Below are 18,160 nucleotides of genomic sequence, written 5' to 3'. Positions count from 1 at the left end.
TATTATAAACTACTAAAATTATTGTAAACCTGGAGTTACACACTTTTCAATTACAATAAAAATAGTATGGCTTGAATATATTATTAAATAAACTGATACCTATTTAAAATATGATTATTAAATTAAAAAATAGCGAAATCCAATATGAAATAAATGAAATTTTCCCATTTATACCGGTTTCTGCCATCCTTACCAATATCCGGTGATATATAGAAAATGGCGTCAGCCGAGTTTCTAGAGCAAGCTTTGTCTACAGACGTTGACGAAAATGCAGTGAATGCTATCGTGGGATCTCTTGAGAACCAATTAGTGACATCCGTACCTTCAGTAGCATTACGGAATAACTTAGTGAATGTGATTCCGGGTCAGCTTTCTAGTTTTACGTCAAGTGCAAATTCTATTGGTGTGCAAAAATACAACGCGGAGCAAATCAGTAACAGTGGACTAATTCCATCGTCAGCGATATCAAATAGCAGTGTGTCATACAATAATGTATTAGCGTCTGCTCCGTCAACATTTGTATCCCAAAGTTTCTCCGGAGCCATATCTAATTCTGGTGAAAATATTAAAGTATTCAGTCAGGCACCTAACTTAGCTAACAACAATCGCTTGGCATATCAAACTCAATCTCTCGTGAACGGCTGCATTAATTTGGCTACTTCGCAAAACCAGATTCATTCAGTTTCTGGGAACTCTGCGGTTGGACAGTCTATGAACAAAACTGTTACTATGCAGCCTCCTCTTGTGATCAAACAAGGCACGACGACAGGTCAAGTAGGCATGCAATCGGGATTGGTGACAATGCCTCTAACTGTGAGCTCAAGTATGCCTGGCTCTATGTCCAATGTGATGCTAAATAAGCCCGGAGGGCAGAATGTAGTTGTGACCTCACAAAATCTGGGTTCAGCTCAGCAAGCGCTAATTCCTAATGTTCAGATATTGAATATGAGACCTGGGGCTCCAGCAGTAGCAGCACAGAAGTCCGTTGCTACGGTCTCTCCAAGAGTTGTGATTGGCACACCTCAAGTTGTTGGTGCTAGGGCAGCTGCACCCGGAGTAAGTCCATAAAACAATTTGACTGTAGCCGTAAAGAAAATGAGATCACTAATATCATCAATTATTTTGTCTATTAGATTGTAAAACTTCATTGTTAATAATTTTTAATGAAATTCATTTAGTTTCTCATTCATTCTTCTTTAGGCTTGGTAAAAGATTGATTTATATATATAATGTATTCTAAATGTGACTATTATAATTGTACTTATTCATTTCTCTTCTTTAAAATATTCATTGATCATTTAAGCAATTCTCAAAATTAATCAGTGTACCAGTGCAGGTAATTAGATTGTTACAATAAATAAAAATATAAACTCTATTACTACTATGTTAAGGTTTCATTGAGCGGGCTAAGTATATTCTATAGTAGTAGACTATCACATTTGTCACTAATTAGAACACACGCTTTTGTATATAGCCTTTTAATTATATGTGGTACACAAGCTAAAATATAGGAATCTTTGTGTGGTCTTATTGTTGTTCAAAGAAACCAAAAATCACAAATATGTTGGGACGGATTATATGACCATCACCTCTTTGCATGTAATAAATAAAATATTCATTCATTCATTCATTGTATTTTTATCATTTAAAATCAGGATATATAATATTTTCATGGTTTTAATAATAATAACTCACATCACTTACCACCAAGTCAAAAATATTTTGTAAATTTGTAATTTAGTTCACATGAGACATTTTAACAAACACCATTATAATCTTATGGTATTATTGTTACTGTAACCAATCTTCATACTAATACATAAATAACATTGACCGACAACTACAGAATTTATAACACTCTTTAGTCATGCAAATTACCATACCAACCAGGTTTGTACCAATGGCTTATCGAGGTGCTAATAGTACAAACAAATTATCTATATCTACTCTCCCTTACCTCTAGCATACATACTGCCCTACTGTGAACAGGCGGCGTACCACCAACCAATCGAGAGGTACAGGTTAATGAAGATATAGGTTAATGTTCACTATTGATGCCTTACTCATGCAATCTCTTAAATGTGTAGGTGACCATTAGAGATCACAAGCCATCTATGAGAGCACCGCATAATAATCATCATGAGTGTTTTATAGCTAACAAATGACCTGCTTTAGAACCATTATTTTGGTATTTCTTTTTACAACCCATACTATAGCCATTACACAAATTGAGAATTGATTGGAACTACAATTTCAATGAAATTGAATTGAGGCGTTCATTTTTAGATAACGCTGCAAACTCTCCAAAGTCTACAACCTGGGCAGCCGGGTCATTTGTTGTTAAAGACTGAGAATGGTCAATACCAGCTGCTGAGGGTAGGTCCGGCGCCCACAGCCAGCACCCTCACGGCGCCGCAGACTCAGACCATCCGGCTCTCGACAGTGCCGGCAGTAAGTAGGCACAGCCACTCCGCTCCTCACCCCACAAACACCGGAATTGGACACTCACACTCTTGTATCGATTACCCTCACCCAAATAGTCCTGACCTACAATGCTTGTCCAGCCCCGAAACTCATGCATGCAAAATGGTGAAGGTGTATGTTATAAGGTAATTAACAAGGTAAGATTTTAATCAGACTACAGTACCATGTAAACTCATATACTAACTTTGAATGCACACTTCATGTTAGGTGCAAGTCAATTACGCTTTTTCATATTATCAATTAATTGGTTTTGGTTTCGACTTACGCATTGATCATGAGCCATAGAAGGATGGTGATATCATAAAAATGTGCCAAAAATCGTTAATTATCTGAACTTCCGCGGCTATGTTCAATACGTAACGCATTTGCACCACGGTATTTGTTTTAATCAGTCCAAAGTGAGCTTTAGCGCTTTATATTAGTAGATATTGTCATGTGTCATGCGTTCAGAATTGGTAGTTATCTCGTTTTGCGCAGCACCCCGGTGTGTCGACGGTGTCGACGAGTGTGGCGACGCCGGGGCCTATGCCGGGTCCTCTGCCCGCGGGGCCAGTGGCTGCCCCGGTGGTGGCCCCAACCCCGGCTGCCGTAGCCCCTGCCACGCCACCGCCTCAGCCACCAACGGTTACAACACAAGTTAGTTGTTTTTCCTCATATTTAAGACACTTTTAATATACTATGTAATATCTATACTACTATGTGTTATCGAATGACAGAGGAAAATTGAAGGAGTCAGCAGTTGTGGAGATCCCACATAGGTAGGTAAAAGGTCAAGAGGAAAGTGTGACAGGTTATAGTAAAAAAAAATGCAACAGAAATAGGAATATCATATGCAGTGTATATCATGTTATATTCCTATCACACTTTAAAATACCTATTTGTTATTGACAGAACAAGACAAAAAATTTTTAACACAAAGTAGGTTTTAAGATTGTTATCAATAATGTTTTGTTTATATTTACTCCATGACTGCAAATTTTTTTTTCTTCATAGTCGTATTATTAGCTGAGGGTCGTGGTTGTTACGTGGAATGAAACTCGCACAACAACTTTCTTGGCATTATTAATGGAGTGATTTGTCATTGCCTTCTCCATTTCACACACAAGTTAATAAGAATCAACCAGTGTGCAGGTTTCCTCACGATGTTTTCTTTCACCGGAAGCAAGTGGTGGACGATGAAAACTACTATACATGAGTCAGATTGGTATACAAACTTTTGTGGCACGAGTAGGATTCGAACCTGGGACATTTCGATCCATAAGCGGGCGTCTTAACCACTACACCACCACTGCTTTATTACCGCGCAAATTTATTAACAACTTTAAATCTAAACCAGAAACCGTCAGACAACACCAAAGAGAAATGCCGTAACTTCCTGGCGAATCTACTGGACCTATCAAGCAAGGAACCAAAGTCTGTGGAGATGAATGTCAGAAATCTGATTCAGGAGTTGATAGATGCCCAAGTGGAGCCCGAGGAGTTCTGTGATCGACTGGAACGACTGCTGAATGCCAGTCCTCAACCATGCCTTATCGGGTTCCTCAAGGTATAAACTAATATTCTACTAAATCCTTTCTCTCTCTCTCTCATTTTCGCGTGTTCCGGGTTGCATTGGGAGCTGCCGACGTGAAAAATAAATTGAATGAAAATTGAAGATTTGGCTGTGATTTTATAACAAGCCGCCTGCCTGACATTAACCCTCCATGGGAATGCTATTGTCCCTTAGTAGTCTCATTCGACATCCACGGGAGGATATTAAGTTGTCCTATTCTAGGGCGGAAACACAAGCCACAGGTCTAATACATAGTATTGCAATTTCGGTAATTTCAATAAACCAATTAGCATAGCAAATGATTTATTTGCAACTAAGTTAAGAATTAACTTTTTTTTTTAATCAAATTTTCCTATTACTTTCCCTTTGTCCTTATCCGTACATATTATAAAACGAAGTGCTCTACCGCGTCTGTCTGCCTGTTTGTCTGTCTGTTTGTCAGTTTTCATCAATAGATAGTGTTGATTCCTAAGGAAGGTTTAGGGGTATAATTTATTATGTTTTCACCCGAGGCGAAACCGGGACGGTCTGCTAGTGCGATCATAAACGTTGACTCAAATATGTGAATACTTGCAGAGAAGCTTGCCATTGCTACGGCAGTCATTGGTAACAAAAGAGCTCGTGATAGAGGGTATAAACCCTCCAGCACCGCATGTAGCCTTCTCCACAGTCCCTGCACCCACTCAACAGGCACCCGTCGTCGCTGCACCCAACGTTCAAATGGTAAGTAATTTCATTACTCCATAATATTTTCACAATGTAATTAACATAACCTGCATACACGTTCAATTGTTGAATTAACACCATGACATTATTTACATAAGCATAAGCTACACACTATCAGCTTCAGCTAATTTAAATGATAGCCAGCACAGATTTTCTTGAACGGGTGCTATAGTACATTGTTCACAGAGGCATGAAAGTAACGGGTTTCAACGAGGATGACATGTTAAGCCCGAGACGTAGTCGAGGGCATTAATTACCCGAGTTGAGAATCGTACTTTCTTCCGAGTGATACATAGTGCTTTATACGACACCTGCCTACAAGGATAATGAAATAAGAAAATTTCCGGATAAAGGATATTCATTACAGCTTGTGCACTTACGTTAATTCATGATGGCTTGGTGGTGTTAAAATATCTTCAATACTGTCATTACATAACGACATGCCGATATGTCATCAAACATCCAGAGTGTTATAAAGAAAGAAATTAAAACTAAAATTAAACAATATCTATAGCGCCAATGCATTCGAACAATTTTTTTTGTTCAAGCAAAAAATATTCGAGGCCAGCCAGGCCAGGTAACTGAAGTTAAGTTTGCATTCAGCCAACAATGAATATTATGAGTTTTATTTTTTCAAGTATTTTTTTAAGAATTGTCTTCGTATTCTGATATAACACGACACCATTTTTATTTTATTTGCTGAATGACGTATTCAGCGCGATTCGTATTTGTTTTCGCCGGATTAATTTTCTCCTCAAGGGCACAATGGATTTTCATACAATTCCCCCCGCATTTCTCGTTCGACTTCAATCACGTATTTTCACATCTAATTTTAAACATGGAATATGATTATTTATGAGCAGGTGTCGTATAAAAGTATTTTTCAGTATGCCTGCGAGCGCTAAATATATGTTGTGCATACAGCTTTTTGATGAAGAGGTAACACTGACTCGAATCCAGCCGCCAGCGTTACCTGACTCGCCCCCTATGGCCTACATGCCTTATAGCGGAATTAAGGCAGTGTCGGTTCAGGCCCATTATCAGGTTGGTCATCCTTTGACCGTTCTGTTCGAGCATGTGTTCACATGTTAATTTCATTCCGTTGTGCCTGAGAATTTATTTTTTGTTTATTTTGTTTTATAGTTTTTGTTTTCTTCAATCTGCCTCCTTGAGCATCTTTCTGTATGTTTGTTTTCAGTTGAGATCATTACGGGGCAGCTGACTCGCTCTTCTTGTACTTTGAAAATCTCAAATGACAAAAATAAATTCTTTTAAAAGAATAGATTTTGTTGTAGTAACCACATAGTAATGCTATCATGCCAATTATGAAATTTATATTTAATATCTGTACAGTCGACAGCACAACATTACCTAATTAATCGCATACTCGTGCTTATCACTGCGGCAACTTGTCATGCGGACTGTACAACCCATAAATATATCTAATGTATGTTCAAAATCAAAGATCAGATTAATAGAATTTAGTCAATTTAAATAAAAATAAAAATGTGAAAATGTTAGTGCGAGAATCATACCCGTATTACGTTCTTAGGATCGCTTTGTTTATTTTTTTCTGGCGTCCATTTGAGGCTTATCTAATCTTCTGATGTATTTTGTTATTTGCTGAAATGGTCTGTCGTATGCAACTATGGTGTTATTACTGTCAATAGCCATATTGTTGTAGCTGGCTCATCGATATTTTCTTTTTTGTGTTTTTTTTTACAATAACATTGTTGTGTCAATCATTGAAATTGAATTAAATCTAGAATTTTTTATAACGTTTCATGAGGAAAGTCAAAGTGATCTAGAGACTATACAGTCACAATGGAAAAGGGATTTAGAAAGCTTTCTTCAGATTTTTATTATTTTTATGCTAGTACTGGAAACGTAAATGGCCATGACGATCGTCCGACAGCTTTTAAGAGGGAAATCAGCGTATTTTTTATTTTATTTTTTAAATAATTTCGATGGGCTGGCCCTAAATTGGCGTGTATCTGAATCTGACTGAGGTCCCGTTAGCAGCTGGCCGACGAGGGGTCGTCGAGTCCCACCCTCACACCCCTTCTGCCGCCGGCGCTTCCCGTAACGCTCGCGCCCTCAATAGTGTCCTCGCCAAAACCCATAAACGTGGTCTCAGTGCAGACGACTGTCGGCCTTCAGGTTTGTTAAAAACACCAGTCGAAGCCGCTTTGCGTTTGCTTTGAAACATTAACTATATGTCGCACACAAGTGGCCCACTTACGGTGCAATTATCAGGCATATACATCTTGTAAGGTTATGTTCGAACGAGCGTAATTATTACACGTTATAATACAGCTTTGGGGAAATTCTGTGTCCTCTTAAAAAGCTGAAAATTGTAGCGCTAATAATGGCGAAAAAAATCCGGATTAAGGACACAAGAACTGATTTTTTTTCGTAGGCGCATCAATAGTTTACTTGATAAACACCCGGTGTTACCAGTCTAGTGAGCATGGCGGCCTCATTTTCTAGTAGACTATACAAAAGGAGAAAATTCGTAGGGCTGTTCTGTTTAAAAGGAAGTCTCAAGTGAGCCTGCACGACAAGTTGCACCGTGGGGAGGCCACTACATGTATTAGTGGTAGTTAGAGCTTTGTATAGTCTTGCTTTAAAGCATAATTATTACAGTGACGCATTCAGTCTGTGACATTAGAATTTCCATCACTATTCTCAATACATAAATCTAGTATTTCAGGCAAATTTTAATTAGGTACTCGCATTTCATTTCAAACGAAAATGCTAATTAAAATATCATTTCACATGATTGTTGACGTTCATGGCTCGTTGATATTCAAATTCACCAATCAGAACAGTCTCTTGTCGATGGTCTAGTCCATATTGTCATTGGAAACAAAATTTACCGCCATTTTCGATTAGTTCGCCGACGAGGAATATTCTAGTATATTTTTCTATCATTTTGTTTTCTACCTTCATCGTTTGTACCTACATGTATTTCTGTTTCGAGGCAAGAATATCTACGGCTGCAAACTGGAAATATGGCGGGCGGTCGTATAAAATATACTTTGGAAAATATGTTATCTTTGGATGAAATAGAGGTACTATTCGTTAAATTTGATCGGAAAAAATACATCGCTGTAATGCGATTAAGAAATGTTTTCCTATATTACTTTCTCTGTATGTGGTTTAGCAAATTGTGTACAAAAATAAAGGACTGGGGAAGGATCAATGATTTATATATTTTGACGGTAAAATAGTTGTGAGAATACTGATTATAATGCTGCTTCTGTGTATGTGTTATTTCATAAGTATATTACTCTTGGCCTAACTTAATAATCATATAGTAGTATAATGCTATCGATAATGTGGCTACAAATTAAAGTCTACGGAATATATTTTTCAAAAAAAAAGCATGTAAGTGTAAAATTACACGGACTAGGTTAATTTGTGTCCGATTTTATAAAAAATAAATTGCATCCCAGGTTTTAGGTGAGTAAAATATACTACCTATACACTGTCGCCGAACCACACATGCCGACGCGAATGCGTGGACATTGCGTAGTTATAGTATGAGTGTTTTTATTTACAGCAATGAATAATCAGCAATGTATACCAAATCAAGGCAAACTGTTCGACTACAGTGTAAAGCCGGTATTACGATTTTCCATTATCACAATTTTAACTTTTCATTTGACGGTAGTTGAAAATATAGAACGAAAGGGTAAGGCGGGTCGCCGCTTTGGTAGATTACATTTTCGTTAGTTTTTAGTTATAAAACGCCTGCTTTGTCAAGTTATTTATGCTGTTACAAAAGAACAAAAGATCGTAAATTCACTTCATAACTTGCATACTTTTGTTGAAAAGCGTGTTAACGATTGACCTTATTTGCGTGTTATCGTAAATGCGCTAGTGTATTGCATTCTTATTTCGTGTAAAGTATATATACTATATTACCTACATACAGCACGATGTACTTTCATATTGAATTATTTCAAAATACATAATTTATAGGTTGGTTTTCTTTCGAAATCCTAACATTTTTAATACTTATCCAACTTACAAATGCGAAAATCTGTCTATCGCGCTTTCATGGCTTAACCGCCAATGTTGATGAAATTTAGAATGGATGTAGTTATTGACCCGAGGTCAAACATAGTTACCGCAGACGGAATTGTGGGCATCAAGATTATTAGAAATCCCTTCAAGTACCCTATTCTGATAGATTTTTTTTTAATGTTAATTGCGATGTAGCGACTATCTTAAATGTAGACTAAACTTTTGAATACTGCATTGTCCATTCCACCCATGCATGACTGCATGATTGTTACTATCGTTTTGACTTCTTGGACTTTTGACCTTGACATTGTAAGCGTACGAGATAGCTCAGACAAAACTATTGCTAAATTTGCTATGAAGTAGGTATTAAGCTTTATGATAACATTCTGGAAGAGAGCCCTTCTTTGTATAACTCCGCCATTGAATGTTTACCTTTTTGTGTATTTACTTTTAACAAGTATTATTTGTATGATATTACAAATAAACATGTTTAAGAAGTACCTAAAAAGATATAGAAATTTGTCATTGAATTTATTTAAATTCGGTTTATACAAAGTGAGATTAACGTAATGGATTACATAGTCGAGCAATGCCACGGATATTATCTATTAAATTTGATGTTACTCAGGATACCGCTTCTAATGTCATGGTCCGAAGTTCGCCATTTAGAACTCACATTATAACAACTATATTTCTTACAGCAGAAGCCCACTGTAAAATCCGGCAGCTCCATAGCAGTGCTGCAGAACATACCGCTGCACACGAAGATAAATGTGAACAAAGTGACCAGTAAAACGATGACGGTGAACAACAAGGCGAATTTCTCGCGAGCGGCGGTGACGTCAAATGCTTTGTCTACCGTCTTGACACCAGGGAAGTCGTTGTTAAAGGACAAAGAGAAGAAATCCATGCAGTTCACGCCTCAGGCGTTCGCTGACGACAAGATGGCCGGCGACGACGACATCAATGACGTTGCAGCTATGGGCGGCGTCAATTTGGCCGAGGAGTCGCAGAGGATTCTGGGGTCCACTGAGCTCATCGGGACTCAGATTAGGTTTGTAATTTGCTTATCAAAGCGTTTGATTGGAACTCTTTTATAGATCACTGCTCTGAATATATTGGTGAAGGCAATACGTAGCAATAAGACATGGATTATCTTACGATAATTTTGGTCATTTCTTTGAATTTGGTCATATTCATGATAGCAGTACATACGAGATATATTTTTACATATTCCTACAATAATGCTTGTGAGTATGTTATTAAGTTTATTACCATGTCTGTCACAACGGTCCATGTCTGGACTTAGTCAATATCCACAGACAAAAACCCCGATACAAATCAAATCATTTATTGCTTCCTTAATGTCATACAGGTCTTTGTTTACAATAAATAGTAACAATTAAGGACCTTGGCGGACGCTGCAATGGGAGAAGGGCTATATATTTTCGTCAAGTTTATGTTATTTATTATTTGTTTTAGATGTTGTCGCGCGTTTATTTTATTTTATGTATGTTTATATTTAGGTAAATTATTATATTTATTTCGATATATGTGTCATAATAAGTTATTTAATTAATAATAAGTTAATGTCAAATTTTGTAAGTATCTTAATATCAATCAAACTTTATATCAATTAGCAAAGCAATCACAAAATTATCATTGTATATTCCCAGGTCATGCAAAGACGAGTATCTAGTGCCGATGACGCTGATGCAGTCACGTCTCAAAGCGGCTACGGCTAGACACGGTCTCGAGGAGCCTACTCCAGAGGTAGCCGGCCTCATCAGCCACGCTGTCCATGAAAGGCTAAAGAATCTGGTGGAGAAACTGGCTTGCATCGCTCAGCATAGGATTGACCTTATTAAGGTGAGCCCACTGACAATCTTCGATGACTACTGTAGCCTAATTGTCATTATGACTGCTATATTGGTGGTCCCAGGTTGGATCCCCGGTCGGGTCATGATGAAAAATCATATCTGTCAGATTGACCCAACTATTTTTATCTATAAATGCATATGTTAAAATATAGTATCTAATACAAGTCTCGAACTTACTTTGTGGCTAACTCGATCTTGTGTGATTTGTCTATATATATTTTCTTATTTATTTATATTAGTCTTCCAGTGAAGCTGGCATAAATTGGATTGTATTAATCTTGTTATCTGCTCAGCGAATTTTTATCGGTAATTAAATGTATTCTCAAACCAGTTGTGCCCTGGGACTTCACTCCCGTAGGAATTTCGGGATAAAACATATGTTTTATTCCAGATTACATTGTACCCGCTGTGTACTAAATGGCATTGAAATCCGTCCAGTAACATCATAATCGTCCCTTAAGTTAGTTAACATCCTCACACACAAACATTCGCATTTTTAAGGAACTAGCTTAAGATCGCACATTCGCCCGCGTGAATTTACGAAATAAATGTTTCCGGGGCGAAAGGTAAGGACATATTCTTCCTCGTACTTCAGACTTCATGTATGCAAAATTAAGCGTTTTTAATATTAGTAGGAAATACTAGTAGCTAATACATTTAGTAGCTAATGCCAGCGACTCCGCCCGCGCGAAATTTCCACGGAAGTTACTTTTCCAAAATGAAAAGTACCCTATATCATTCTCTCCATACATCTAACTACGTCTCAAGTTTGGTTGAGTAGATAAAGCATGAAGAAGTAACAAACTTTCGCATTTATGATATCGCTCTTTCAGAGCTCACGAACGTTCGTCTCAGTAGCCAGTGGCCGAAATCGGTCTGGATATATATATCACTCGGAATGTATTTGTACATGTGAATTTTTCTCATTTTTCTATTTATGACGTGTACCTAAATTTTTACTGCAATGCGATAGTTATCGCGCTGATAAGCTGTATTGTTTTACGCATTAACAGTTAATATGCCGAAATGTAGTTAAGTTTTATTATGATTCGATTGAGAAATGTGTTCTAATTCTTATACTGCCGCGAGCTTTGCGATTGATGATTGTTTTTTCAAATATTATTTTGTTATTTTTAATGACCACTGGCGTATAGCTCTACGTACAGTCGACCGCATGGCAAGTTAACTGGATCGATCTTAATCTCGCAGTGATAGAGGCGAATTTGCAATTAATTTGTTTGGGTTGGTGTGCTGGTAACTGCATGCGATTTTTCTCTTATTCGAATGTCGGGAAATCCTGCCTTAGCCGCTCCCCTAATCTCAACAGAAACTACATAACATAATATATATATAATTCAAACTTTCTAGGCTCAATAGTTTCGGCTGTGCTGTCTGTCAGTCAGATACGGAAGAATTTTGTAAAATAGTAGCTGCCTATCTAGGCTTCACACGGGTAAAACCATAAAAAAAAATTTGATGTGTTACTCCTGAAGGTTTCGTCAGTCTGAAAAATTTCATCAAGATCCGTTGATTAGTTTTTGTGTTTATTACAAACAAAAATATTTTTTTTCTCTTCATAATATTAATATGGAAGTATGGATTGATTGATAAATTATGATTAAAATATGGATTTGTGAGTCATCCAGTTGCCCTACAGGGCTTCGCTTGCGTAGGAATTTCGGTCTTTATCTTCGAAATTGTGAGGTTCATTTTCTACGCTGACACCGGGATTCTCAGCTTCACAACACTGAATGTAACCAAGAAGACGCGACGATGAGAGAAGCTTACATATATGTATCTATGAATATAGTTACAGTATTTTTTATAACGGTCAGTGCTATATCCAAGCGCGTCTAATATGCAAAGTAAAATTGCGAATTTAATGGTTCACATATAAACATGATTTTTAATTTGTTTTGTACCTTATCAAATACCATGAGACTGTTAAATGCTAATGCTGGGATTCATATGGTCGATTGACTTTATGTTATAACTAGCGGCTAGTCCCGGCCTCGCTCGAGTAAAACCATTCTATATTATTCACCTAAAACTTCATCAGGAATCGCACTATCTATTGGTGATAGTAATGTACATAGTCTTTTGACTATGTACATTATGTACTTTTATATATTATTAGAAAGAAAAAAAAAACATTTTAAGAAACAATAATGGTAAGCCGATCTGGCATGATAGGGACCAACACTGTTCAAATGAGTTTCTTTCGGCATTTCTTCTCAGCAGTGGTCGTTCCGAAATGCCAGTAATTTGTAGCTTGTGAGAAATAACTATAAATATTGACGAGAAAAAGTGCCTGTGAAGGTCTAATTTCTGAATAAATGATTTGAATTTGAATTTGATATCCGTATTAAAATCCGTCTGGTAGTTTTTGAGTTTATCGCGTTCATACAGACAGACGCGACATGGCTTCTTTTTATGTTAGGATTAATATTGACTCTGTCCCGGGGATTGGTTCCCGTAAGAATATAAAATTAAAAACTCTATTATATTCTACCTGTATTGAATTAAATCCTATTAATATTATGAATGCGAAAGTTTATGATGATATATCGTATGTATGTATGAGTATGTATGGATGTATGTTTCTTACTCTTTCAGGCTGTGTGGTCTTTTGCTGACCCACACTCTTTATGCTAATGATGGGTTGATTGATTGATACAACCGAACACGATTTCACACGGTTTAAATTCAAATTCAAAATTCAAATAATTTATTCAGAAATTAGTCCTTCACAGGCACTTTTTCTCATCAATTTTTATATTTATAGTTATTTCTCATTTCGGAACGACCACTGATGAGAAGAAATGCCGAAACTCATTTGAACAGTGTTGGTCCCTATCATGCCAGTTTATTGATATAATGATACCAATAGTGATACAAGTTCACACAATGATTAATATTGGTGTACTAATGAATGAATTTTAAAACAATAAAATTGACGAGGTTGCGTAATTTGCTGACCGCAGCAATATTACGGATTGCACCGTATACGCGCAAAATCTATTGGAACGATTGTTATGAAATTTGGTACACGGGTAGAATATAACACATGGGGTAAATATGTATAAACAGACTGTTTTTATTGTCTAAAGTAGCTAAATCACTATTACCTCTCCAACTATCATACCAAAAATAACACAAGCTTTGCAGAGTTTAACTCAGTAAAACGGATTTCAAAACAATTACACTATCAATAAATATATAGTATTAAAGTCTAAGAGATCTCGATGTGGTAAAGTTTATCTTGTGTTGCACCATTTGGCAAGATTATTATGTAATAATAAAATATGTTATTGTCAACAGACTGACTCGCGTTACGAGGTGACGCAAGACGTGAAGAGCCAGATGAAATTCTTGGAGGAGTTGGACCGAGTTGACAAGAAGAGGAGAGAGGACTCTGAGAGAGAAATGCTATTGAGGGCAGCCAAGTCTCGCTCGAAGAATGAGGACCCTGAACAAGCAAAGTTGAAGGCAAAGGTAACCTTTATCACAGGTGGCTAAATGCATTTATATCTTGTGCACAACCATTATGAAAGCTAGATAAATTTATATTAGAGATCCTCCATGAGGCTGACATAGTCACACAAAGTGCACTGAAGCCTTGTCAAAAATTTAGAAAAAAAAGGTAACCATCCACCTTTTCCCTTAAACAGCAGTCTTCGGCAGTAGACCTAGTAAAAGTTACTAGTTAAGATTTTTTTTATTCTTATTATTAGATTTTGTTGAAAAGAAATCAATTCTTAGTTCAAACCTATACATTCTATAGTAAAACATTTATTACCCACAAAAGTAATTTCTTAAAAAGTCTTAAAAACGAACTGTATACATTTTGTTACTTCTCCTCACAAAGGCGAAAGAGATGCAACGAGCAGAGTTAGAAGAGCTGCGACAACGCGAGGCCAATTTGACAGCCCTGCAGGCCATCGGGCCGAGGAAGAAGCCACGATTGGACGGCCCTGGGGGCTCCGGGGATTCCGTGGCCAATGGTGCGGGGCACAACACTAGCGGATTTGTGAGTGCTATTTTATTATCTCTTTCATCTAAGCATTGTTCCAAGATTCACTTTCCTACATTTTGTTTTGTAGTATGGTTTATAGCAGTAGTTGTCAGACCATTAATACGTATCACTATTGGTATCATCCCTGACGACAGCGACTTACGTGCTATTTTTATCGTTGACGTTTCAAATAAATATATATTTATTGTTTTACATATGTTGTGGTTAAACTTTCTCATATTTTTATATCAAGAAATATTTTTAAAAATTCAATTGATAGCACACTAAATTATATTTATCCTACACATCATATTCAGAATAAAAAAAATTGATGTCAATTTATAATTTACAGAGCGGTCGCAGCCATTTGGCTCTTCGTACCAGACTGAAGAGGATCAACCAGCGGGATATGGTATTCCTCCTCGAACAAGAAAGGGAGACTGCACACTCGTCGATGTTATTCCGCAGTTATCTTAAGTGACCCTATCTGGTCGACGAAGTACCCATCAGGGTACAGGAGGATGAATCAGATACCGATTCATCCGATGAGGAGTAATCGTAATTTGCGAGTGGACGATCTATCCAGATTGGTTTATGTGATAACAGTATGTTTAAATTGAAGTGAAGTGTACCTAATCAGGCTAGATAATGTGAAACTGTTAATGGACTCAGTACTGAGAATAATATTTTAGAATCTTTTTAAATATAAGTGTGCCTAAATGGACAACTCCCTTTATAACTCCATAGTTGATTGCAGCAAAGTAGTTAGATGAACATGAACAGTTTTAGCATGTCTATCTTTCTAGATTTACTTGCTTGCAGTGTTCTATCAATAGATTGTGTTAAATTTATTTATTTGGTCTCCCTTGTTACGTTTCATTCTTAGAAAATCTGTTAATATATTCCTTGATAGGGTTGTGTGCATATATTTGGGTAAATGCAATGACATGTTTTAAGATTGCTTAATGGGAATTCCATTGTAATTATGAATTCTCAGGCAATGCCTATATCTAGTTTGTTAAGATATTTAAACTAAGGTATCCAATATCGACATAAAATAGGTATAAAAATCTTTGTAAATTACAAATTGTGTTTTTGCAGTAATTTGTATTGTGCAAAGATATTAATTTAGATTTCAGTAAAAAGTATTTCTAAGAAATGTCAATATGTTTACTTTATGTTAAATACTTAAACAAATGGTGAGTGTAACTGCCATCCCTCTTTAGGAAATACTTAGTTTTTATGTAGATAATACGAAGCAAGTCTTAGAATCTACATAGAGGAGTATAAATGGGTAATTTGATATCAATATTTTAAAGAGTTGTATTATAAAAATCAAGATAACATTGTCCTCTTGGTCTGAAATGTAACATAATTATTACATAAGTAAAACATTGTAAATATGTATTTGACTTGAAATGTTATCTTTTATTGTTAGCCAGGTCTAACTCCGCTTTTTATCGATGTTAATATACTATTTAATAAATACCATTGTTAAAACTTCATGTTATAAATCAGTACATGATTTTGAACCAAAGCGCTTGTGTCGTGCGTCAGATGACGTGCGCCGATACATTCCGAAACGACTAGGAAAATTATGTTTATTTGCATTAAAATATGTAATATATTAAGAATGCAAAGTTACAATTTTAAATAAGGCTATATGAACAACAAAATTGGTATTAAGTAGGTTATTCAAATGAATGTTTGGAATTCCCCATTTGTAAAACAACAGTTGTGGAATTTTTAACATTAATATATATATTTTTATAAAATTATGAACTGATTCGACTCCATGGAAATTATGTACGAAATAAAAGAACGATAAAAAAAAATGAAATCCTTTTTTCAGTTTTTGGTAAGAAATATTTTTATTCATATTCATTTATGATCTAAATAACAACAGCTGGCATTGTTGCTAAATTTCTGCTTTTATGTATGTGTATTTAATGATTAAAATGTATTCTCGTAAAATTGTTATGTCATTAAACTTGTTTTCATAGAACGTAATAAGATTCATATACGGTGCTATAACTTAACCTCTGTCATTTGCTCTACCTGTGGTAGGTATAGTTCTTACTAATGCTAGTACTCCATTATTCTACTCTATCCTTCGTGCGTGGGGTTGTAATGCTATGAACGACCTAGGTAGTCTGTGACTGATTTATCTATAACCCTGTTCGCTACTTGCAGACAACTCGCGAAGTATATTTTCTCTTAAATAGCATATTTCCATGAAGTTGGTTTTATTTAACATATACTGTGGCAAATGTAAATATAGACGAATTAAGTGAAAATGGTTTTGATTTGTTAATATTTAGTCCAAGATTATAGAATCTACAGTTTTTATTATACCTAGAAAATTTTAACATAAAACTATCTATACTCAGTACATACAATACAATAATGGTTGATGTTTTGATGAAGTTTCTTCTGTCAGTCCAGTTGTGACCATGACTTGCTAATTCACTAAAACATTAGCCACTACAATACTTTCAATATCCATGCAAACCAATTAGTTATTATTTGAAGTATGCTGTTAACTTTTAACCAATTTCCAAAAAGTAGATTATAATATTCTCAGACTTTGTAATATTGTCAAGCTTTGTTTGCAACTGAAATGTCAAATATAAAAAATAAGATAGTAAAAGAAAGAGCATATTTCATTGCGGTATCTATATGTTCTTTAAAATTATAGTGCCTATCGATAAATTATATACATTAGTTTGAGACAGAGATTTATCTATAATTAATATAGTTATTTATCACAGTTCCTTGTAATCAACAAATATTAAATGGTAACTGAATAGATAATATGCATGAACCTGAAATCTTATATGTTTTAACAAAATATGAAAGAGTTAAATTTGGAATCACGATAGATCAATTATAAGCAAAGTTTTTTTTGCTTGACTTGCAGGGGCACTGCCTTGCCCCCAGATCAAAATAAACATTATTATGATCTGGGGGCAAGTTTGGGGGCAACCCATTATTTATGAAAATGTTATAGCATACTTTAGCTTAGTGTGCTAAACCTTTTTATGTATAATGGGTTAGACATTTATATTCGATCTCAGGCCGATCATAAACTTGAACATGGTTATTTTTAAAAAATCTATTTCACTTTAGTAGTTTAACTTCCTAAAAAAAATATGCATATTCCATAGTCTATGATAGCGTGATATCAAATTAACTTGTCATTACTTCGCCTTGGCCTTTTATAATACATTGTATTCATGTGCTTGGCGTGTTACCTTACATTGTGGTAAAATGGTTTTGTTGAAACAGTTGCTGAATGATGTGTTAACTAAACACTCCCGGACTTATGACTATGAAATTAGTCCAAGACTGTAAATTCATTGGAATTTGTTTTAATAAATATTACTTATACTTGTTTTGGCATTTTTTTTACCTTCTAGATTTGAGTATGTGATATTGCAGCCACCAAAATTTATCAGTTGTATGCCTGTC

General features: G+C 35.7%; 1 protein-coding gene across 9 annotated transcripts; it reads left to right on the top strand.

Moving 5' to 3' along the window:
- The first annotated feature begins 197 nt into the window (after window positions 1-197).
- Window positions 198-18,083, top strand: Taf4 (TBP-associated factor 4). Of its 9 annotated transcripts, none has more exons than XM_053768162.2 (12): window positions 198-1,056; window positions 2,287-2,451; window positions 2,962-3,120; window positions 3,821-4,030; window positions 4,613-4,759; window positions 5,687-5,806; window positions 6,785-6,922; window positions 9,496-9,848; window positions 10,471-10,663; window positions 13,996-14,169; window positions 14,543-14,704; window positions 15,042-18,083. In XM_053768162.2, exons 1-12 carry the CDS (start codon window positions 217-219, stop codon window positions 15,168-15,170), a joined length of 2,790 nt encoding a protein of 929 aa, XP_053624137.1. In that variant the 5' UTR covers window positions 198-216; the 3' UTR covers window positions 15,171-18,083. The 9 variants fall into 9 exon arrangements, with proteins under 9 accessions (XP_053624137.1, XP_053624138.1, XP_053624135.1 ...); XM_053768163.2 differs by having other exon boundaries at window positions 6,782-6,922; window positions 9,499-9,848; XM_053768160.2 differs by having other exon boundaries at window positions 6,782-6,922.
- The last annotated feature ends 77 nt before the right edge of the window (window positions 18,084-18,160 follow it).

Source organism: Plodia interpunctella, chromosome Z, assembly GCF_027563975.2.
Source record: "Plodia interpunctella isolate USDA-ARS_2022_Savannah chromosome Z, ilPloInte3.2, whole genome shotgun sequence".
NCBI lineage: Eukaryota > Metazoa > Arthropoda > Insecta > Lepidoptera > Pyralidae > Plodia > Plodia interpunctella.
The sequence above is the reverse complement of the archived record's forward strand: the minus strand, read 5'-3'. Positions and strand labels throughout refer to the sequence as shown.

Bases quoted from the DNA above. Each gene is read 5' to 3' on its own strand.
- Taf4 (XM_053768160.2), top strand. From the start codon at position 217: ATGGCGTCAGCCGAGTTTCTAGAGCAAGCTTTGTCTACAGACGTTGAC. The intron at 1,057-2,286 runs GTAAGTCCATAA...GTTCATTTTTAG, and splicing joins CTAGGGCAGCTGCACCCGGA to ATAACGCTGCAAACTCTCCA. The intron at 10,664-13,995 runs GTGAGCCCACTG...TATTGTCAACAG, and splicing joins ATAGGATTGACCTTATTAAG to ACTGACTCGCGTTACGAGGT.